This window comes from Paroedura picta, chromosome 6 (genome assembly GCF_049243985.1).
Source record: "Paroedura picta isolate Pp20150507F chromosome 6, Ppicta_v3.0, whole genome shotgun sequence".
Lineage (NCBI taxonomy): Eukaryota > Metazoa > Chordata > Lepidosauria > Squamata > Gekkonidae > Paroedura > Paroedura picta.
The window spans coordinates 50,509,361-50,534,040 of NC_135374.1; the positions used below are offsets into that span (position 1 = coordinate 50,509,361).

Consider the following 24,680-nt stretch of genomic DNA (forward strand, 5'->3'; position numbering starts at 1 on the left):
ATTAATAAAATATAAATATATATATATTTGAGTAATACATGCATGCATTATAGAAGTAGGCTAACAGTATCAAGAGATATGTTAATTCAGTTCATTTCCTGTTTCTAAACTGGACCAGATTAATTAAGACAACCCTGGCTTCCTGGAAACAGGGATGCTGTTCAGTTCCATCCAGAAAATATTCAGTGGCAAATTTCTGATCAGAACTCTACAGGAATTTATTGGCAGAGTTTAAATCAGCAAAGAGGTGCCAAGCACCAGGCTGCTTAAAAGACCAACATAGCTTTATTAAAAAGATAAATAACTTGGTATAGAATGAGAGAAAGATTCCCAACTGTTTAACTGCCCTGTTCTGTTCCTTCTCTCTGCTGTGTAGACAAGCAGGGAAGGAGTATGCTCAAGAGAGTGGGAAGTCTCCATTTAAGCCAATCAGGACACAGGAGATTATTTGAAAAATATCAAAAATTATTTGAAAAAAGTTCCTGACCTAAATATGCTAACTACACATCTCCTCCAATGCCTCTTATAGGACATTCCTCATATTCTATTAAATCCACCACACTACAGGTCTTGCATATTCTAACAGAGCTGATCTGAGATAAAGCCTGAATTTAAGGCATTCTTAAAAAATTCTGCTGTGTATTCCAAAGGCTTCCATATTGAGGCTAGCATGATAGGAATATTTTCTGTTGTACTAGAACACTCAGGTGGAGTAAAAAGAAAAAACCTGCTCAGAATCCCTGACCCCAGCCTGGTGGAACACTCTGCCAAATGAAATCAAGGTCCTGTGGATTGAACAGTTTTGCCAAGGCTTGTAAAATAGACCTGTTCCACCAGGCCTATGGTAGAGTCCTAGAAGAACATCAACATTCTACATAGTCACTTTGCCTTAACCCATCTAGAAATGTAACCTGATGAATTATATTTATTGTTTCCATCTTCCTCTCCTCAAGATTAAAGGATATCAGATAATCAGCAGTGCTGTTACTTTTATTTATTTTAGGAAATTGTATTTCACAGCTAACTCATGACTACTCCATCCATGGGGTGTACTCAACAAGAGATAGCAGAGGGGGGTTGCCAGTGCCTTCACCCAAGGAGCAAATCCAGACTTCTTGGTTTTCCATCCAACCCAGTTTACCTTCAAAATGCTGATGAATAAAACTGGGCTATTCAGGCTGCTATTTTGTGACTATTTATTCAGGCTGTTTATGGACTGTTGAATAAAAGGTTTTCTGCACATCTTTAGAAGAACAGATTCTTTCAAAAGTGGCTGGTAACAGTTAATTTTCTTTCTTTTTTTTAATCCCAAGGTTGAGGAAAACTGATTCTTCATACCCCTCTGCGACTAATATGCCCCCAATTGTCTGACATAGTCCTGGAGCAAGTTTATCACGACAAACAGTCAAGCCCCAAACAGTATAAGCCTTGCTTGTGATCCATAAATGTAACCCTTCTTGTTATACTAGTAAATGGTTTTTCAAAATAGGTAGATATTATAAACAGTTATATTACTGTCTTGTCTTCGCCATGCATCACCGTGTAAACTAAAAATTAAGTAATCACTTCATAATAAAAGGGGATATAAAGGCAAGCAATTTCTTCATAGTGTTTCATTATTGCAAGGAAACATGATAAGCACACTGATCAAGAAATAATGTGCACTACTTGGAAGGGTAAAGTAAATTCACAAGAATATATCAGTGGCCTTTGAAAGTGAACAAAGGTGATTAAACATCTGTTTTGCTATGTGGAGGAGGTCCTGAAGCTAACAAGCATTTGAGAACTCATAAACAACACATTGAATTGACACTGAAGACAAAGCAGCCAAAACAACATAAGGATTTGTTGTGGCACGTTAAGGACTAACACATTTATTGGGGCATAAGATGTCATGAGCCACAGCACATTTCCTCAGACGTTTGGTGCCAATTCAGATGGCATGCAAAAACACAACTTAATAAAACTGAATGTTTTGTGTGATTGTCTGAATGTGGGTCACTACACTAGCAATGGCTGGTTAGGATATGTCAAAATAAGGTCTGAAGCTATGGTTTGAAGTTGATTTATTAACTTCAGTTAACTATGGTTTCACATGATGTATGAATGTGGATAGCTCTTAATTTCCCAATGACCTTGCCATGGTGCAGGAAAGGTGAAGGTGACAAACACAGTCCAGGTGATTGCTGCATTATTGTGCAGAAAACACACACAAATCAAAGAGTAATCTACTCTAGTTGAGAGGGTTTAGTGTGTGGGGTGGGGGGTTAGCTAGAACTGGCAACCCACCAAGAGGCAAGAACAGGCATGTTGATGCACAATGTCATTTCTGGTAAAAGAACCAAAAGTGATGTCATGATGTCAGGGCAATGCTTTTGGATTCATGCAATTCCTACAGTGTTGCTCCAACATAATGTCACTTCCAGTTTCACCAGAATCCTAGAGACCCTGATGTTTTATAGTTTTGTGTGCAATAAATGGCTTTTTAAAAATAGCTTAAAACTGCTGTGTGCAAATTTCACAGGCTAATTCTAGCCTAAGAATAAACCCATCCTGAGAAATTTTCTCCCATAGTTTGGACATTGTATAGCTTTGCCTTTTTCTTAGAAAAGAAGAAACCTGATCATTTAGACTACCTTGCATGGAATCATTCCCTTGACAATTTCTTCTGGTCTTATTAATACTTATAGATTCTATCTTTTAAAATAGAGAGATCAAATAGGGTTAGACGGTTGAATAATGTATGTACTTACTCAGGGAATTAGTATATATTTTTTCTGTCCCTTGGGGAAAAGAAACATTGGTATTCTTTGCTTTTTCAAGACATAGTGCCCTAAGCTGACATTTACAGAAGTTATACACTGTGACTTCACAATTCCTTTCTCTGGCAATAATAGCTTATTCAATACCTAATAATGTAAAAGTAGAGTTGGGTTGTTTCTATAAGGTGCATTTCTTTGTTTTAATGAACATTCAGGTGCTGTTTTGTTCCCCAGTCTATGAGATCCTGTTGCATTTTTTCTGTCTATTTTAATACTTTCTCTAAATTCTTCCATTTTATTTTTTACAACCTTTCCCAGTACATGATTGATTTTCTTAAAAGTCCCATTAACTCTCGTTTGACCATTGAGCTCAATCAAGCTCATCATATAAACACCTATCCCAAATTCGGCATTTAATTTGAACTAGGGCTCAACCTTAGCATCTAAAGCATATCTTGTCTCAGAACAAGTGGAATAATATTAATGAACAGCTCCTCTGACTATTTGAATGTGCATTCCCTTCCTTATTGAGGGCATAGCTTCATGGTGCATGGAAACATGTGTAATGAAATTCTGAAGCAATAGGGACAGAAATACTTAACCTTTCCCTGCCTTCCATTTGTCCAATTGGAAGTACACCTGATCCATCAGCCCAACCAGCTTGTGTGGGGGCAAGGGAGACAAAAGCAGAGGAGCAGTGGACAGAAAAAGGGATAAGCACGTTTTCCCTAGAAAGACAGCTACTGAATTGTTACATTTGTAAGTTTAGTCGTTTAGTCCCGAAACTCAGTTTCTGGGTCAGATAGCAGGAATGTCTGTCTGTTTGGAAATAAATCATTGCTTTCCTACCATAAAATCAATAGTTCAACTGCAGAATAATATTTATTTTAATGTTACAACTTCATTAAAAAATTGTGAAGGGATCTTTCCTAAATGTGTCTGAAAGTCAGTCATGCCCAATATCAAAAGGAAACAAACAGTGGACAAACATGACACAAAACATCATGAAACATGTAGCTTTCCCCTAAATTCCCATGGAATGCTGCAGCCAGGATGTTGACTGGAAAGATTGTAGAGTGGACTTGGTTCCCAATTTGTTTCAGAGCCCAAATCATAGTGTTGGTATTGATCTTTAAAGTTCTAGATGCCTTGATACCAGCATACCTGCAACTGGTATATCGCCCCCCCCCCAACATCCCGCCAGATGCCCTGCCCCGCCTGCTGGAGGCAGCGGCCGCCTGGGCATTGCAGTTCCCCAGGCTTCTAACCCTGGGTGACTTCAATGTCCACGCGGATGTGCCCTCTTCAGGACTTGGCGGGGACCTGGTGTCATCCATGGCGACACTGGGGCTCTCGCAATTTGTTGCTGGGCCCACCCATTATGCCGGCCACACGCTCAACTTGATTTTTGGCACTGGGATAGAGGTGGATCTGGATACAGCTTTGGCTGTGCCGTGGTCAGACCACTATGCCCTGCGGGCCCAGCTTGAGATACCACCCCCTCCCCAGTTAAGCTGGGTACTCACTACTTTATCATAAATAGCTTGGGAGTAATGAGCAATTTAAAGAGCCTCTTCTGGCGCAGAGTGGCAAGGCAGCAGATATGCAGTTTGAAACTCTGCCCATGTGGTTGGGAGTTCTATCCCAGCAGCCAGCTCAAGGTTGACTCAACCTTCCATCCTTCTGAGGTCGGTAAAATGAGTACCCAGCTTGCTGGGGTGTAAACGGTAATGACTGGGGAAGGCACTGGCAAACCACCCCATATTGAGTCTGCCAAGAAAATGCTAGAAGGTGTCACCCCAAGGGTCAGACATGACCCAGTGCTTGCACAGGGGATACCTTTACCTTTTTATGGCAGGCAATCAAACAAGATTTAACAGTTTGGTCCAAACTGAAGATCTAATGGTCTGCCTGCATAGCTGCAATAAAGATGAATGTGTTACCCAAACTAAATTTTCTTTTTCAAACTCTACCCATAGCACTTGGTGCCAAATTTAAACTATATGCACATGCTACGATGTTAGTTATGCTAGCGGACTGGATGATTAACCGAATGTTCAAAGATTTAGTGTTAGATAAAGCTGGATTGGGATCAAGCTTGCATGAAACTCTTTGGCCCTCTTCAAGTCAGAAAGCAAAAAACAAAAAGAAGAAAATAAAGAACAGCCTATGGTTTGATGGTGCCTTGAAGATTTGGCTAAGATATAAGGGTAGATTATCGGCAACATGCTCCCTAATAAAATCACCAATTGAGGCTTATTTCACCGCTCAATAGCAAACAAGGATATCCTGTCTGATATAGACATCTTAACTAAAACAGGCAGACTAAAAGACCTTCAAACTCTGAATGAAGGAGGAATTCCATTGCAATGGATAGAATATAAGCAACTGAAGTCGAGACTAAAAACGGAATTTGGAACTTCAAAGGGTGTTAAAATATCCCTAATGGAGTTTGAGCAAATCATTATACAGGAAAAACCCCACTTACAAAAACAAATTTATAAAATACTCTTGCAATATGAGACTGAAACAGAGTCTATTAAGAACTGCATGATTAAATGGATGATGAACCTCAAAACTCAAATCTCTTTAGAAACTTGGGAAGGAATATGGAATAAGATACCAAAGCTAACTAGGAGTCAGGCTGTTAGGGAGAATTGGTATAAAATGTTTTATCGTTATTACCTAACACCAAAAGCTTTAGTAAGGATGTCCAATAGGGGTAATAACAAATGTTGGAAGTGTCAGGAGAAGGTGGGATCATTTTTTCACATGTGGTGGAGGTGTCATAGGGTGTATAAGTATTGGTCCAAGGTTCACTTGGAGCTAGAAAAGATGCTAAAAATTAAGTTTGTAATGAAACCTGAGTATTGGTTACTAAGTTTCTTTCTGGACAATCTGCTGGTACAGGCAAGAGTATTATTTTTTTATGCTACAACGGCGGCCAGAATACTGTTGGCTAAAAACTGGAAAGTGAAGACGATACCCACGACAGAACTTTGGCTAGAAAAACTATCTGACTTTGCTAAATTGGCGAGACTGACAGTATTAGTCAATAGCTGACCGGAAAATGAATTCCAGAAGCAATGGAAGCTCTTCGTGGACTATCAAACTAACCAATGACTGAATGGAGGTGAGGGAGGGGGGATGAATCTCTCAAGAGAATCAATTAATCAATTACAATCTTGTGTGTGTATATATATATAATCAATAAATATTAATTATAATTTTTTTTAAAAAATCATGTTTTCTCTATCATTGCTATTGAAACATTTAACCAGTGTCTTCTTAAAATGCATAGTGTAGTACTAATAGTACATGATAGAATAGCACTCTGATTTCTAAACCAGGCCCTGATTGTCTTTATTCACAGAGTGCAAGTCCTTGGAGGTCACAAGAACACAGTCACTGGAAGAGATCTGATATTGTCTCCCCAAAACTCTTTTCAGTGAAAAGTCTGTGAGCACCAGGGGAAGACTGCTCAGTTCTGGCCCTTGAAATCAGTGGCAAGAGAAGCCCTATTAGTTTCCTCTTGGTCCCTCTTCTGTCTCCCCACCATATACAGCCCACCAGTCTGGATATAGAAGCATCTTCCAGCTCTCTCATCCACTCCATCCTGAGTTACTAGCCACTGTGAACTATGACCCAGACAGTACAAGTCATGCTGATTACTCAACGGCAGCTACAAGAGTATCTGAACCCTTTCTTACCTCATAATGAATTGCAAAAGAAGAATTTGAGGAGTTCTCAAATTTAAAGTAGATTCCTGTTTCAATACCAGGAATTTATGGAGCTCTTTTATGTAATCAAGAGCTGTGGGAAGGGAAGCATTTCTTCTAAAAGAACATCTTGAATGTTTATTCACTGCATTTGAAAGATGCTTACATCCTATAATGGGATGTACACTTAGCTGGGCATGAAGATTTCTACACACACATCCAACCAAACAGATGGCAGGCAATGGGGGCATGAGTGGGTGGGTAGCGAAAGCTCCTTGAATAAGCCTGAATTCAAAGCTTGTTCTCTACCTCTGTCCTGAAGAACTTCTCTAATGTTTGTTGCTGTGACATAGTGACCAACTTCCTCAGGCTACAGAAGTTGCACACAGCTGACTATGATGCAATGGAACAGTTTGCAGAGCAGAGCTCTGTGGAAAGCAAGCAGTAAACAAACATACGCAGAGTACGGAGTAGATCTCTGTAAAAGGCAAGCAGTAAACACATGCACACACAACAAAAGTAGTCATAAAAACATTTAGTCATATGTTTACCATTTCCTCTGAAAGTGCCTTGATGTACTTTTTCCCCATCTTTTTTTTCATGGTCATGGAAATTGCCCGCATTTTCTTCCCAAGGCTTCCTCCATTATTTGTGATTTTATTTTGTCCTGGTTCTCCACCATCACTTGCAGCCTCTACTTCACAAATCTATGATTTTAAACAACAATAGAAATTGTGAAAAATGATACATGTAATAAAAAGCCAGGATATAGTATATCCAGGGCCACTTAATTCTAACATGTAAAGGGTTGAATGACATGGCCGATAGAGTGCTTGGCCAACTATCCTTTTCTAATTCAACCTGCAGTTTGTGAAGGCTCCACTGTGGCCCTAGTTTGGGTATGCCATTGGAGTCCTCCGAAATCATGAAAGTGTCATGAATCACCACCAGCTATTTCATCACCATGTTGTTCATACCAAGTCAGTCAACATGGTGCCAGGACAGCTGGGAAAAATTTTTACGCTTGCCCAGTAAGATCAATTAGACATTGGAGTGCTAACCAATCATTAGCTAGCAGCTGCTGTTTTTATAAAAGTCAAGAGAACACAGTGTAAAAGTAGATGGTGCAATGTACAAACCTCAGATGAATCATCTGGTTTTGATGACGATGGATGTCTGCTATGGTCAAAGTTTCCAAAGCTGCTTGCTCGCTATTAAAAAGAAAAGATGTTTAAACATACAATCTCATAAATCATTTTATTCTAAAAAGCCATTTGATTCCAAGACATTAGTACTAAGTGTTCTTTACATATTATGTGGAAATTACTAGGAGGGACATTTATTAATGTTTGTCACATATTTGGGGACTATAGTGATAAAAGTTCAGGCTGAAGCAATCAGAGCTTTGCAGATTTGGAAATTTAACAGTCACCATCTTGCCACACTCATCCCAACAGAAGGATTCATTGTTAATACCATATGGTTTCAACTGTAAAGGGCCACAAACTTAACTGGTAGGTTTAACTGATTCAGACAAGAAAGAACAGTCACATTTTAAATTGCCTATACACATTTATTACACATATTTGCTTAATATCCCTAATGTGTAACAACATGTTTTTAACTAAGATTGGAGCATCATTCATTGTATCCATTGTTTCTTTTCTTGACAGTATTTTCGCGTTAACTTTGTGGGTGCTGAAAGAGGCACATATTAAGACACTTTCATTTCTAACTATTGTGGAAAATAAGGTGTTCCTGCAGTGGTGATTTGAAGAACAGTGTTCATGCAATTGACACAAAGGGCTGATCTAGATGTAACAGTGTCTACATATCTGCCCTCATGATTTTAACATAATTTAAAATCCAATCAGGCTTATTCATGGCAGGCTATCCCCCACCCATACCTTTTCCAGTGCCCAAATGGCAACAACCCCTTTCAGCTTTTGCATTTGAAATGGTGCAGTGAGGGAAAAGAAGAGCTCCTCAATGCTACACTGCGGGCCTAGTCAGAATCTTGTACTTGCAGGATTTTTAAGCAGTTGCAATTTGAACAAATGGATGCTGTCACATCTTTTTTGGCCTTAATTACATATTTTACATAATCTGTTAGATAACTTTTAATCTGTGTTCCATATCGTTAGGCACCTATTCATCAATCAGTCAATATGTCTAACTTTCAACATGGACAAATATGTGGATACTTAAATTTGGAAACTGGAGCCATGAACAGACAAGGCAGATCTTTCTACAAACCTGAAAAATGTCCCAGGTTTGATAAAAATATTAAATCTTAAACAACAGCAGAAACAAAGAAGGTTAGAATTCCTCAAAATAACAGAAGCATTAAGAAATTAATGCTCTCATGGACTGTTGCTAGGCAATCACAGCAGTATTGGCAGCATTCAAATCTTGGTTTCTGTAGTAACCCTTTCCAAGGCTGTTTTGTTCATTGGTGTGGGGAAACTCATAGCCAACAACGACTGGGCAAATTGATACCACCTAAACTGCATAACTCACCTAGACTAGACTGTTTGTTCAACAGCAACTACCCCATGAAAGCCAGTGTGGTATAATGGTTAGAGTTTAAAACTAGGATCTAGAAAGGGGGTAGTCAACAGGGCTGCAGTTTGACTACCCCTGTTCTAGAAGATTCAAGTTTGAATTACCATACTGCTGTGGTGCTCACTAGGTGGTCTTGGGCCAGGCACACACTCTCAGCCTGACCCACAAGGTTGGTGGAGTAGAGAGAATAATGTAAGCTGCCTTGGGTTTTCATAGTTTATTATTGGGAACAGAGAAAAGGTAGATTGATTGGTATATGGGAAAGAGAGACAGCAGCAGGAAAATGGGATTATATGGGGGCTGCCAGGAAGAGAAAAAGAGCAATTAAAGGCAAAGGTATCCCTGTGCAAGCACCGGGTCATGTTTGACCCTTGGGGTGATGCCCTCTAGCGTTTTCTTGGCAGACTCAATACAGGGTAATTTGCCATTCCCTTCCCCAGTCATTACCATTTACCCCCCAGCAAGCTGGGTACTCATTTTACCGATCTTGGAAGGATGGAAGGCTGAGTCAACCTTGAGCCAGCTGCTGGGATCGAACTCCCAGCCTCATGGGCAGAGCTTTCAGATTGTATGTCTGCTGCCTTACCACTCTGCACCATAAGAGGCTCTAAATAGTATGGTGGAAATACAGGGGACAATAAGGGACACTTTTCAGGTCCTTCTGGGTTCCCTACTGTGCAACTGGGACTGGCTTGTGGTCACCAATACCACACAACTGAGCATGGCTCAGCCTGGTGGCCAAAATTACATTTAGTTTTCTCACCAAGAGGCAATTCAGGGAAGGGAATGAGAAAAAGCTGACGATAGGTGAACAGATAAAAGTAGGTTGATGGGTGGGTGGGAAGGTCAGAAGGAAGCAGAAACAAGGAAATAGTGGGGAAGAGAAAAATGAGAAGTCTTTGTGGTTCCCTCACTTGTGTAACCTAATTCTGAACATGACTTATAGAGTGTGGATTGAATAATCTACAGACTAGAACCATGTACAGGCAAGACTGGTTTTTCAACAAACTCATGGAAACTACTAGGTTTGCAGAAAAAATCATAAACTTTTTTAAAAGGTCCTTTAAAAAACAAGAACCTCCAAAATGGAGCATTGTTGTCTGTTCTTGTCACTGTGGGCAGCTGCAAAGTGGCCATCAGTGGTGGAGAAACAAGGGCAGATGAGCTAGTGTCAAGAAGATAGTACTGTTAAGTGAGGCCAGATCTAAAGGAGCTGATACAAGCCAGAAAAGAAAAAATGAAGTCAAGAATGTAGCTCCAAATGGAAAGAAAAGGTGGCAGCACTCGTTGTATGTGGGAGCAGATGCTGCTACTTGTTTCTCTTTCCCAACATTCCATCCCCATACAGAAGAAAAGGAAGGCGAGTGACAAAAAGTGGCAAGAAAAGGTGAATGTGCTATTGCTGCGGCTTTCTCTTTTCTTGCATCCCTGCATCTCCTTCCAAAGAGAAAAAAATAACCAAATGGTAAGAAGTAACGGGAGGTTCCCCAAAATTTCTTGTGGGTCCCTACTTGTCTTGTAAGTCATAAATTTACTACCCATATTAGGTCTTATGTATTTTACACTCATTTGCAAATAAAAATGGCTGCTGCAAGAGCAATAGAAAGGTTATGATTACTCAGAGTAATCCTGATAATTTCAGACCTCTTGTGTATTTTGTTTTTACAGTTTGCATGCATCCTAAAGTGCAGGAAAAGTAGCTATGATTTCTCATATGGACCTGCAAACGCATATGATCTTACTAGTGAGTATAACCCGCTGAACTCAATATGACCATTTATGCACTGAGAACTTCAGTGTCTCAGCTCCCATGCAGGAGCACAAATTGGGGGCAGATGAGGCACACCAGGCCAAATGTTCCCCCTGTGCAGGTGCAGGAAGAGGTGGGGCAACTTGCCACAACTAAAACTCCAGTCTGCAGCTTGGCATGAAACCTCCAGTGCATAAACTGTCTATGAGTGATCTTTGAGTTTATATGTTTAGGATTATAATGCCGCCCATTGTTCCCAATATCCTTTAGGCTTGATAAATATATTTTCCATTTGAAATTGAAACTGAGGTTTTGAGAAAGAATCTAGTTTACACAAAAGTCATGATATCTTCTTGGTGGTAGCGATAGCTCATGCTCTTACAGTAAAAACCTAAATACATGAACTGTGTGGGCTGGGCCAGTAACATGAGCCCTTCCTACTGAATCATCAACTGACTGAGATGGAAAGAAATAACTGGACAGGAAGGATCTGAGCAAGTGTTCTCAATCAGCCCTCTTGTACTTGCTCACTGTAGAATGGAGGAACTGTGACCCAGGCCTAAGAGCGTAAGGTTGCTGGGGACATTCCTAAAGATTTTGGGATGGAGCCTGGGGAGGGCAGAGCTTTCGGTGGGGATCAAGCTCAGAGGGGATGCAATTATATAGAATCTGCTCTTCTAAGCAGTCATTCTTCCAGAAACTGATCTCTGCATTTTGGAGATCAGTTATAATTGCAGGAAAACCCCAGCCCCCTTCTGAAAGCTGGCAATCCTCCCTAAGGCTGCAGTCCAAACTACATTTATGTGGAAGTAAGGTTTCCTGAAATTCAACTGGATTTTCTTTCAAGTAGATATTCTTAGTATTTAGCATGTATATTTGCAATTTACTTCCTTCTAAAAAGTATTGGTTCCTTTAATTAAATGCATTCCAGTGGAGTATTTTTATTGGCTAGCTGTTAACCTTTTTTTAATATAAAAAGCTAATGAGAACTGATTAAGGAGCCCTTTAGCCTATACAGTTAACATTTTATTTAAAGATTTTCTATATTAACTCGATGAGCAATATCCCAACAAGTGACAAGGAGCAGCTCAATAGTGTGATATAACACACAGCCCTGAGGATTATGGGTCTATCAAGTAAGATTAACACCTTTTGCTGACTTTTCATTCTTGCTGAATGTGCCCCACAGCATTGTGGATAGATGGAAGAGAAGGAAGGACAACAGACGGCTGGAATTCATAACAATGCCAGTTAATTTGGAAGCAGGCTTAGGGCAAGATACAAATTTAACACCCAGCACCTTTCTGTAACATTTCATAATTTCAGCAGTCCTATTAGGACTCCCCATATATTGCTGATGTGCCAATGGGCCACTGAGGAGCGGAGGGGAAATAATGCTTATCGCTGCTGTTCTCATAAACAGCTGGAGCTCAGGGAAATCAGTTATTCCTTCAGAGCCTTGGAACACTCTTATATTCTTTCTGAACAGAGGCCTTGGGCTCTTTTGTCATGTACTTCAGCGTTGCTCTATACTTATTAAACATTAATAAGGACTGCAAGACGGTTTCCACCATTTGAGATAATGGGCTTTGTTCCACAAGACAGCATAAAGCAGAGCTTCTTCAGCAATCCTCAGCCTTAACTTTTTCCCATTAAGCAATCAATAAACCTGCCACCTCTTAAAATGCATTCAGCCCCCACAACAGCAGTATAAGGGGAGAAAACCTTCGGAAGAACTGAGTACCGTGACAAGTTTTGCTTCTGCTAGCACATGTCGGCCACCGAATTAAGCTTCAGTGGATACCTGCTTGGTGCAGCCAGTGGAGTAATGTGCAAACCTTATTTCCAGCTTCAGGAAAGCTTTTAAAGCAAATGCAAGTCTATTGGAAGAGAATGGGCCATTGATTTTGACATGGGTATTCAGTATCCCATAAAATTAAGTGATTCTTTTTGGCAGAATGGCTGCATTAAGCAAATTAACCTTCTTGAACATAAAAATGTGTTGCCAGAGGGAAGGGGCTGCTTGCCCCCATTAAGGAGGAATAAGGAGAAATAATATGGAGGGCCAAACACTCTCTTTGAGCCTTGACATTTTTTCCCTGAGTGGATGATTCATTGGGGTAAGAGGTATACAGAAACAGACTTTTTGGTCAGTTTGTTTGGACGCATGGCTTTGGCACTGGTAGATAAAAACAACAGTTTGTATATAGGATAGTCTTATGCATTTTCCAGCATTTCTCTTTTCTTCTTCTACCTACAGCTCAAATCATACATGCAGTCCCTTTTATGTGGGCCAAATTATGCATTTCTTTCCTGTGATTGCATTTATTTCATAGATGTAGCATAACATCAACTTCATAATTTGACAGAACAATTTACACAATGGGTTTTGAGAATATGCTCTCCTAGGTCCATTCATATTTGATCTCAAGCCCTCTGGAATCTATCCTGATCACAGCAGATCCAATACTGTCTTATTCCCCGCCATGCTGCTCCTTGTAGCCATTCTTACTATATCTATGTTGTTATCACTTTGCACAGCCACTACCAATAACTTAGGGCCATTCCACACTTGTTCAAAATTGCACAATGGTTGCAAATTGAAATCACTACTGTTTTGCTGTTATGCACAACATCAATGACAATCTGCAATACTCCTGAAACCGATCAGCAAAAAGCGCTTCGTTGTACCGCTTTCAGGGAAATCCCAAAAAGTGGATTCACCCTCTGGAAAGCGCTACACTCTTGCAACCAATCTGCAACACTAGCAAAAAAGACCTGTGCATTAACATTGTTGCGGTTCCAACAAAGTCCCTCCCCCTAGCTCTCTCCTCTGATCTTCCGGCGAAGCGATCGCCATTTTTTTTTTCTCGGAGCGAGCGGAGATCAACGCACCGGCAAGCTTTCGTTTACCCAGCGAGGCTTCCCTGGCTGCAGTCCCTCCCCAGAGCTGTTTTAAGTCACCAAGAACGAAGCAACACACAGCCCCATTTGCTGGTTTATTTTCCCTTTATTTTTCACTGTATTTTTGGCTGAAAATCGCGCTCGTGCGGGGGGGGGGGTATTTTTTTTTCACTCGGGGGAAGTGTGGCAACGATGAAACGGCAGCTCAAACACTACCTGCTATCTAGATGGGTCTCTCCGTTGCAACAAATCAACGCAGATTCATTGCAACGTGTGTGTGTGTGTTTTTTAAAAAACTTCCTTAAAGGGAAAGGGGCTTTTTGGGAGCATGATAACGGCCGCCCATTGGCTGCTTGATGGCCAGGGGCGGGACAAAGCTCAGCAATAGCGCTTCCTGGCTAGCGATTTTTGCCGAGACCGGAAACCTGTGGGAAACGATAGAAACGCAACTGGATTCCACTACAAAGGCAGGTATGCATAACGACGAATTCCACTATTTAAAATGGTGTTTTTTCATTCCTCAACCAATTTGCTACATAGATCCTGGTGTGTAATGGCCCTTAGATTCTGCTAAGTCAAGCTTTCTTATTTTACTATATGGTGTAAAAGTGATGGTAAAGTCAGTTTCCAGAAATGGTGTGGCAAGGATGGAGACCTTGGCATTGGCTTAGCAGAAGGATGATGTATTCATAACCTACATTGTGACCTTCAACTGGAAGTGCTAGGGATTGAACTCCCTCCCCCCCTCTCTCTGTTTATTACATTTATATACCACCCTCCCCTAATGCCACTAAGTTGTGAATTCACATGCAGCACTTAAAAGTGTTTTTCAGTCTTTTGCTGTTGCCCTTGTTATACACATAAAAAACAAATTCACTTGTATCTGATTTCTGAAACAACTGATGGTCAAACCAGAAAGGTGATTTCCATTATAATAGCATTTTGACCTTCATGTGTTTTACAGTGCATGTGTGGTTTTGGTCAGAGGATCAATCACTGTTTCTTTCCCTGGTTGGAAGATTTTCTAAACACACAGAAGTGTTTGTTGCTTATATTTATATCATTTTTTCCTTATTCACTTCCTTCACTTTCATCAAATCCTCTGGGAAATCAAGACATAGAACTAAAGCTGTAAATACCTATTAGTTCAGATACTGACATTATTATATTTGCATTTTCAATCCTTGTCTAAATAATCACTAAATCTCTATTACTGGGATGGGAGGGGGAGCTGTCTGTAGCTCCCTAGAGAAGTCAGTGCTTCTGGAGAGCTATCCAAAATTCTAGTATCACATTCTTGAGAAGTCAGTCTCTAATAATGGTAAAAAATAACAACACAGTAATGAGGCCCAAGAAAGCCATGAGCTATTTCTTGTGTTTAGTTAGATTGTGATAACTAAAGAATTCTCTGTTTAGCTCATTAACATTTGGTCATTGAAACAGTCCCAGTATGCCCGTTTTAACTCTTCTGCCAGCTCAGTTAAAATTAATGTGGTGTGTGTGTGATCAGTGCTTATTAGATTGCACCTGTGGTAAATATTCATTTCAAGTAAGATAGGCTCTCTGCTGTGAATATGCCCAGCATAGGGTTTTGTGGACCACTGAAAACAAAGGATAAATCAGTAGGGGGGCATTTGCTGAAGAGAGGAGATTCATCCACCTGGTTTCACATCATTGGCCTTTATTTGTCCCCAGTGCAAGATCCTTTCTTTATATAGCCATAAACTGTTTCATCACCATAAGTGCTCCTTTGGAACTAGATTACAGTCTTATGATAACAGTTGCAAGACTTTAGTAACGTATTCACATCTCATATCATTTTCTTTCTATGTTTTGTTTTTCATTTACACCTTACAAAAATATTTTTGTCTTCATTTTTCCAGATCATCTTGTCATCTTAAAAATCGTGTGTAAGCACACAGAGGACAATAGAATGTTTGCTTGACTGGGCACAGGGAATACATCCACCTGGGGAAAACCTTCAAAAGTAGAATTAACACTTAATAATTCCTCCCCAAATGTCTTTATACCTACTTTGATATAATGGATAGACAGGTATGCACAGACCATAAAACTATCAGCAGACTCTGGTAACATAATATTGACATTATATTGGAGATGAAAGATTTCCTTAAAATGTTTCCATCAAAAATGTGTATTGAGAGAGAAAGAACTCTTTAACAAGTTTATTTTCTAGCACAGATCTAAGTCCTATGGTTGTGGGAACAAAAGAGGCTAGCGCAATGGGATGTTTTTGTTTTCCTTTGCACCCCCCCCAAAAAAAAACCTTCAGAGACTCTTATGAAAAAAGTATCATGGTGTAGGTTGCCAGAGCATCAAAGTTTGAATGAAGAAGTTTCACCTGTCTGTTGTCCAGTAACTCCATGACCTTGGAGACCTTTTCCAACTCTATGGTTCTAAGTTCTCAAAGCATTTTTATAACTTCTTAAGTTAGACTTGTGCTGCAAGAGAACCTACAATTGCAGCTCTTTTGACAGTAAGCCTATCTATTGTTTCACAAAGGATTTTACTGTAGAAAACAGTGTCAAAGCTTCTTATCCTTACAAATGAACTTTCATGCTTTCATGCTTTTCTCTGTAGCCCAGTGTAGCAGAAAGGTCTGTACAGCTGGACACACTGTCCCTGTGCAGTTGGGGTGCACTAGCATTAACAACTGACCTCAGTGTGTTCCATCATAATAGGAGCCTGGCTCAATGTTATTAGTCTAATAATAGTCACTATTGCATAACACCTGCAGTGGGAGAAAAGCAGAGATTATATTTATTTATAGGGATATGTATTATTTTATGAACTAATGAACTAATTTGATTAAATCAGATCCTAAGGGCTGTTTGCTAAACTGTTTAAGCAGTTAAGCTGCACCTGTGTGATCATTAGTGGTGCTGGGTGGCCAGTGCTTGGAATAGCAGCCACTGCAGTGAAAAAAACCCAGCACATGGTCTGGGAGATTCCTTTGTTTTCTTTGTAACTATCTTTTAGGCTTTTGTACTCTTCTTCAGTAAGGAGACTGAACAGATGAATATGATATATTTTGTAAATGATCTTTCCTAGTAAAGATCCTCTCTTTTAAACTTCAAAGTGCTGTGAGTCTAGATCTGTGCGTCATCCACAAAGGTAACAATTAACTGCATACTTCCAAAATGTTCTGTTTCTTTGCAACTCTACTTCTCTGGAGGAACCTAGGAAGGGACCAAGTCTAGTCCAAAAGTCCCAATAAGATGACATTAGTATTAATTTTGTAATGCCTTTGATTCTAACTTAGTGAGACTTTTAAAGGGAAAGTGACTTCTGCAATTCCACAATAATGCTTTTTGATCATTACTGAGTTGTGGAAGACTTTCTCAGTCTTATGGAAGCAACATTCCCATACATAACATCTCTTGGGACAGTTCTGTTCTCTGAGAGTGAATGCTCATGTTCTTGTACACGCATTACAAACGATTACATTCATCTTCAAGTATTCTGCTTTGGATGCCCCCATTATGTGTTGGGTGGTAATGCAAGACAAAGCCTTTTTGGTCAGTGTACCAAAACTATAAAATTCCACCCCCAGGGAGTTGTGTGTCTCCCTCTATTATGGTCTACAACCAATAAGTGATGGTTATTCTGCTTTGTTTGGTGTTTCCTCACTGGTTCTCTATCTAGTTTGTTTATATATCTGTTTTGTGTTTTAATTGACGTGCATGTATTTTAAAAGCTGGCCTTAATGGACTATTGCAATATGTTCTACTTGGGGCTACCCTTGAAGAGGGTTCGGAAACTGGAGCTAGTGCAGAATCCTAGGGCAGTTAGGGTCAGTTACTGGGATCATGTAATCCCAATCTTACAGCAATTAAACAGGCTTCTGATCTTCTCCCGAACCAAATGGAAGGTGATTTTTTTTCAAAAATTTATAGCTCTATGTGGCTTGGGACCAGGGTGTCTGAAGTACCATCTTCTTCCATTTGTTCCTATCAGGGAACTAAGATCACAGAGAGAAACCCTCTTGACTATCCTTTTTGTCTTCAATCAGAGTGTGATGCAACTTTTAAATTCCTTAATATCATCCTGTTCCTTCATTATGAATCATAATGTCTATCAGAAATATAGTGGATGGAGAAATGAGAGTAAATCTGTTCTAGGAGATAAACATTTGTACTAAATAAAGGCTGTAACCTCTCCCTGTTTCGCCTAACTTTCTGGAGATTAATAAACACTCCCGCCTTCTCCACTATGTTTTACTGCATCCATGCAACAATGCCCTTGACCGGTGGCGATGACCAACGGTATACTAATTCTTAGGAAGATTTCTTTTTTAAGTATGGGGAGGGGAGGAAGGACTTTTACTACTTTTAAATGAATGTGTGAGGCATCATTTTGGTTTACCTGATTAATGTGCACAGCAAACTCAGCCACTAGAGTTGTAATGTTTCTGCAAGCTTCCCTAAAGCAAAGCTCAGCCATTAATTCAATGGCACATGTCAGCTCAGCAGAACAAGGTCACTCTTCTCCTTCAAGGGGAACCTTTTTAGAAATAATAAAACTGACAGAAAGTTCTTTTTTGCATGCTTTATATCACCTGAGGTTGAGTGCTGCAATGAATATCGTAGGGCATATAAACAATCCCATACTCAAGCCACAGCCAACCTCCCAGCTTTTTGGGAATCTGAAGCTTGTTTGTTTGTTTTTTCAGGTCAATGACAGTTTTATGCAGGGCAAACATGCCATACGTAATCCTAAATGAGTAAAGGATTAGTAAAAAATGAGTAAATCTTTTCTTCAGGTCTTTGGAGGAGAAAGTTTGGAAGCCTAACAAGCACAACTGCTGATGTTGCAGCTTGTTTTCTGCAAGCTGGTGCTTAGGAAGAAAAATGGAAAGGGGATGGCTTTGTCTTGCTGATTCCACAAGGATTTCAAACTAGTACAAAGTCAGAAGAATATAGTTCAAATATTATTGGATTTCTCAGACTTTTAAATGTAATTCCAGCGGAATAGCTGTGCTAGTTTGTAGTAGCAAAACAACACCAAAGTAGAGTGGTGGCTTAAACTGTTGTTAGGCTAAGTGTCACTGGACTTCTGTTTGTTTTAAATGCAACTGGGTTGCCAACTCCAGATTGGGACACTTCTGGAGCTATGGGAGTAGAACCTGAGGAGGGTATGGTTCATGAAGGGAAGGAACCTCAGCAGGGTATAATGCCATAGGGTTCAGCCCCAAAGCAGCCAATTTCTCCAGGGGAATCGATGCCTTTTCTATGGAGATCAGTTGTCATTCCAGGAGATCTCCAGGTAGCATTTGGAGACTGGCAAATCTATGGGGTTTGCTAACCTTACTGAGAAAAGCAGGGTATAAAAACCAACTCTTCTTCTATTGAAGAAGAATCAGCATGGATTTTGTAAGAGATCTTGTCTCACTAAACTTTTAATGTTCCTTGAGAGGGAGAACAAACATGTGGACAAGAGTGACCCAGCAGATGTTGTTTCCCTAGACTTACAGAAATCTTTTGATAATTTTTCTCATCAAGCTCAGCAGTCATGGGATAAGAGAACAAGATCTCTTATGGATTAAAAACGGGTTAGTTAACAAGAAACAGAGAGTGAATAAAAATGGACTGTTTTCACAATGGAAGGTCGTAAATAATGAGGTTTCTCAGAGCTTGGTACTAGATCTGGGGTTCTTTAACTTGTTCATTCATGATTGGGGGTTGGATGTAAGAAGTGGCTAAGTCCATGGATGACACTAAATTGACACTAAATTGTTTAGGGTGATGAGAACCAGAGAGGACTGAGGTGCTCTGGACAGTTCTATCAAGGCTCAGTACGTAGGCAACAGTGTGGCAATTGAGGTTTGATGTGGACAAGTGCAAAGTAATGCACATTGGAGCAAAAAAAATTGAACTATGGAGAGATCTTGGAGTTCTGATAGATAATTGATTGGAGACGTTGATTTGGGGTGTGACTGCAATAAAAAAGAGAGATACTATGCTGGGGATTGGAAACAAATCAGTCAGTATCATAACGCCCATGTATAAATCTACTAGCTTCAAAGGCCTTGAAAGGGCCCCCTCCCCTGGCCCCTGGCCAGGCAGCTTAAGGTGGCCTTGGGCGGCAGCTCGCAGCCAGATCAAGTGGGGCAGATGGGGGCTGGGCAGCTTGTAAGCAGGGCCAGGACAGAGCTCCAAGCACTGAGGCATCTGAGAGCAAAGGGGCGGGAGCTGAAGGGGCAGGGCCAATCAGGATAAAGCTGGCTGCACCCTGATTGACCCTATTCCAGTTTGGACAGCCAGGCACGTCTCACTCCCTAGGCTGTTTCAGAAATATATAGAGGATCAACAATGGATAAGGATGGTGCAGCCTCATTTGGTGCAGAAAGGGACACTAAAATGATTAAGGAGATTGAAACTTTCACTATGAAGAAAGGTTATTAAAGATGTCAGAGATCTATACCTTGGAAAAACAATGACTGGTGTTTCAGAAGCAATAGTGGGAGAGCTGCTGTAGTTCTGACCCCACTGATGGCACCTGGCCTTTGGTCCTTATGGCACCTGGACTTTGGTCACTCTGTGACACAGAATGTTGGACTGAATGGGACACTGGCCTGATCCAGCATGGAAGAAGACCGCTTCAGGTTCCTCAGTTCTCTCAGCTATCTTGTTTGTTTTCTTCTAATGTCTTTATTTAACAGCTAAATGTTATTTACAAGAAAAACTAGTCTTTTTGCACCAGGTGTGTCATTAAAGAGAAAACCACAAAGCTTCCGAAATAAGACATTGGGGTTTCTGTGCCACTTTCATACCAGATGTACAGCTTCAGCAAAATGTAAATGGCGTGTACAGAATAAAACATAACCTACTAGTTTGTCTTTGTATATATATATTTGATTTAGTTTTCTTAATAACTAACAATTGCAAAATACTTCGAAATAAGATTGTAAAGAAAATTGACAGAATGATTTCAGCAGTTTGCAAACAACCTGTTGCTAGAGGTGCAACCTGTCACCTCTAGACTGGACTTTTGTAACTCGCTCTACGCAGGCCTGCCCTTAGCCCTGACCCGGAAACTACAACTAGTTCAAAATGCAGCAGCCAGGATCCTCACGGCAACACCGTGGAGGTCCCATATCCGGCCTATTCTCCATCAGCTGCAATGGTTACCAGTTGAATTCCGGATCAGACTAAAGGTTCTGGTAATTACCTTCAAGGCCATACGCGGTCAGGGCCCAGTGTACCTGAGGGACCGCCTCCCCGCCTATGCCACAGTTATACTGTGTTGTGTTTGGTTGCAATTGTTGGTTATTGATGTACATGTTCTACAGACTGTTTTATGTATGGTTCTCTGTTATAATGTAAACTGCCCTGAGCCTCCGGGGAGGGCGGTATAAAAGTATGATAAATAAATAAATAAATAAATAAATATTTTAATTCAAAATATGCTTCATTTATTTTGTATATCTCCTCAATTTTATTTTACAAATTTAGATCTAGTGTGGAAAGATACTTCCTATAGTCTCTTTCCTGTCAAATCACTTAGTAAATATTGATTTTTATTAACATTCCCCCACCCCCTTAAAACTCATTAAGAATTCTATGGCATTGTACCAGGGTGCTGTTCAAGCATTCAAGTTATATGTTATGATGTTCTACGTTATTACCCCATGCCGTTCTATGTAAATCGCCCAGAGCTGTATGGAAGGGTGGTATAAAAATCTAAGTAAATAAGCAAATAAGTACAGTTTCCTTCTGTTCTCTGTAAGATGTACTACAGTACAATAAGATGTACTACAGTGTCTGCATATTGGACCTCTGTATCCTCATCTCCCCCACATATATATGTTCTGCCTAGCAGCCAGTCTAGCAGTTTATCCCTTTGTTGGGTAGTCTGGTACTGCCTACCTCCCAGAAGGGACAGGAACCACTGCTTTACAACAGCTACAAGCAAAGACTTTCTTTGAAATAGCTGCCAGGAAAGTATGACTAGGGATCTGGAACTCCCTCCCTATGCTAGCCAGGGCCTATTCTGCACACAAAAGATAATGCACTTTCAATGCACTTTAGAAGTAGATTTTCCTGTTCTCCACAGTAAAATCCAGCTGCCAAAGCACATTGAAAGTGCATTATCCTATGAATGCGGAATTGGCCCAGGTCATCAGCCCACCCGGGGTGTGCTCTCCCTGAGACAACTGCATCTATGAATGGAGAAGGGTTTTTTTTTGTCACCATCAAAGGGGGGGTTAACTGGGTTTTTATTATTGTTTTAGGGGTTACTGTGGAGGATTGGTGTTACCTGCCACAAACCATTATGTGGGAGAGTCAGTTTATAAATTGAAAAACAAAAACAAAGAAACAAAAAACCTTTGGAGACTTTGTTTAATGTAAAATATAAGAAAAACTGTTAGACTGAATTTCTAATACTTTATTATTACTAAATAATCTCAAGTGGGTAGCCGTGTTGGTCTGAAGCAGTAGAACCAAGAGTCCAGTGGCATTTCTATGACCAACAACATTTTATTCAAGGTATGAGCTTATGTATGCATGTACACTCCCTCAGATAAAATGTAATGGAAACATGATGTTGTATCTGAGGAAGTATTCATGCACACGAAAGCTCATACCTTGAATAAAACCTTGTTGGTCTTAAAGATGCCACTGGACTCTAACTTGGTTCTATTAAATAATCTAACTGACCTTATAAAAATGAACCAGAACCCCACTCCAAAGGTGGTAAAAAAGTGACGGAGAGGGAAAGGTGGAGCAGCAAGAATCTGTAGTGAAGATGCAAATCTCTGTGTGTGCCCCTTCTTGATGCAAGACATTTTATACTCTTTCTTCAGTCTCTCTGACTAAGATCTTCTAAGGCTACCTCCATGAATAAGACACAAAAAAAGCCCTAAGAAAAACAATAAATGCAGCTCCATAAATGTTTGTTGAAAGTACTTTGTAAATGAAAAATAGAAATACATTGGAAAAATTTAATGGGCTGGTACAGGAAACTCCACAGGTGAGAAAAATCTATAGAGCAAAATAAGCTTGACCATTACTGGATATTTCACTATTTTATGCATTCTCCTGCCCAAATGGTCTATCAGACCAAATGGCTAAGACTAAATGTACTACTGACATTATGGATGCACTTATTATTTATTTATCATCATAATTTATATATTTTACATTCATGCTTACTTTAGCCCACATTAAATACAATGGGTTATATTTTACTTGGATGCTTAAATTAGCCTGCAATAAATACTATGGGTTGTATTCCGTTATAAAGATCTGTATGCTTTTGCAGTTGGCACTTTTCACCAGTGTTTCCTTTGCTGTGGCAGCCCTTCAACTATCCCTCAGGCTGTTCTTAGGACAATAAAATCAGAGTCTAGTAAGCTGTTCTTAGGAGTCTCCCATCTCTCAGCAACAGCTTTCAAGGGCCTTTCATGGGGGGCGGGAGAGCTATAGATAGAATTTATACAAGAGTATACCCAATAGGATCTTTTAATATGGATTATTGTAATGTCTTTGTTGTAGTACCTAAGCAACGGATTATCATACCCTCTGCTTTATCTCTCATTGGACACACTTTTCAAATAAGTGTTAAATTGGAATAATGTGATCTTATGTTAGAAAGGTCACAAAATGTACAATGAACAAAAATGTATTAAACATCTTTTACATTTTATACATAACTGCAGAGTTTATTACAAATTAATTATGAACTTCTTATGAAGTGAACCGCAGTCAGGAAGTGTTTGAAAAACTGAGCCTTTATTATATCTTGCTACAATATAAGCGCACTATTATATAGAACAACCTACTAAATAATCTTTTAAAATATAAAATATTTCAAAACTTCAAAATACAGGATATAAATACAATTAAAGGTTCATGTGATTTGAATAATAGGTCAACTAACTTTCTTTTGATGCCAGTAAGATATACCTTTTTCGTTAACAACATGTGAAAAGTGCAGGTTACAACTTACAGGGAAATTCTCTTGCACAGTCTCATAGGGACTGTTTTCAAGACAGTGAATCTAAACTACTCAGAAATAAATACCATACAAGTTGCAGACTTGTTGGCTAGGGAAGCTTTAGATAATAGACCACACACATACACATACAAGCCTGTGTGATGCGGTAACACTTGTTAGCTCTGACCTAGTTTATTTACAAGGCCTTCAGGAAACAGGAAAGCCTTATCTTAAATGTCACCTGCAGTTCTTTTTATACCTGTGTATAAGCAGACTTGTTTTTACAGGATTGTATATGTGGACCTCATCTGATAAAGCTTACAGATATTGCCAGTAGAAATTTTCATAGTTGGTTCTTATCTATTTGGGTTAAAAAAATAAAAAGGATTTGCAAGTATCTTGGCAATGAAGACCTTTGATGACAGACACACCTTCCACCTTTATCTAGGAGGATAAATTTTCACAGTAGGAAGCTAGGAGGAGATAGATTACCATCAGTTCATCGCCTCTCATTATTCTTAGAATAAAATGCAAATAGGGAAAATGTTCTTGCCAAATAGTAAAAACCAATTACTATGGCATTATGGGTAATTAATTACTGCCCCCTATTTAAAAATATTTTTTTCTGTTTTAGAGATGAACTTAAGAAATACTTTTGACATACAAAAGTTCAGCTTTGCAACACTCAAGCACATAAACCTTTTTTTATATTAATTAATACTGAACAATAAATTCTGTAGATCTGTGTCTCCAAAACCTACAATTTTAATTTGTATAGTAGTGTATGTTTAATTTGACTTAATTTTTTAAATTTTTATGTAGTTTTGAAACATATGTTATCTAGCATAACATGGGGAAAGAGCAGTCAGAATTTTTTTTTTAATCTGCATAATCTAAACACAAATGCTGTTATACACAATGAATTTGCTTAGGTGAATAAGTCTTCAAAGGTAAAACCGCACATTCTGTGTGATCCTATCAATTTTTCTCACTGGTACAGGAGAGAGTAGAGCCCCTTTT

The 24,680-nt window shown here is 39.6% G+C and overlaps 1 protein-coding gene across 4 annotated transcripts in view; it reads right to left on the reverse strand.

Annotated features, from left to right (window-relative positions):
* Positions 1-24,680, reverse strand: part of SAMSN1 (SAM domain, SH3 domain and nuclear localization signals 1) — a 124,560-nt gene that overhangs the window by 30,561 nt on the left and 69,319 nt on the right. For all 4 annotated transcript variants that reach the window (XM_077342406.1, XM_077342407.1, XM_077342408.1 and 1 more), the window contains 2 exons: positions 7,621-7,692; positions 7,033-7,188 (listed from right to left, as the gene is read on the reverse strand). In XM_077342406.1, coding sequence (XP_077198521.1) covers positions 7,033-7,188; positions 7,621-7,692 — 228 coding nt within the window. The remainder of the gene's footprint in view (positions 1-7,032; positions 7,189-7,620; positions 7,693-24,680) is intronic.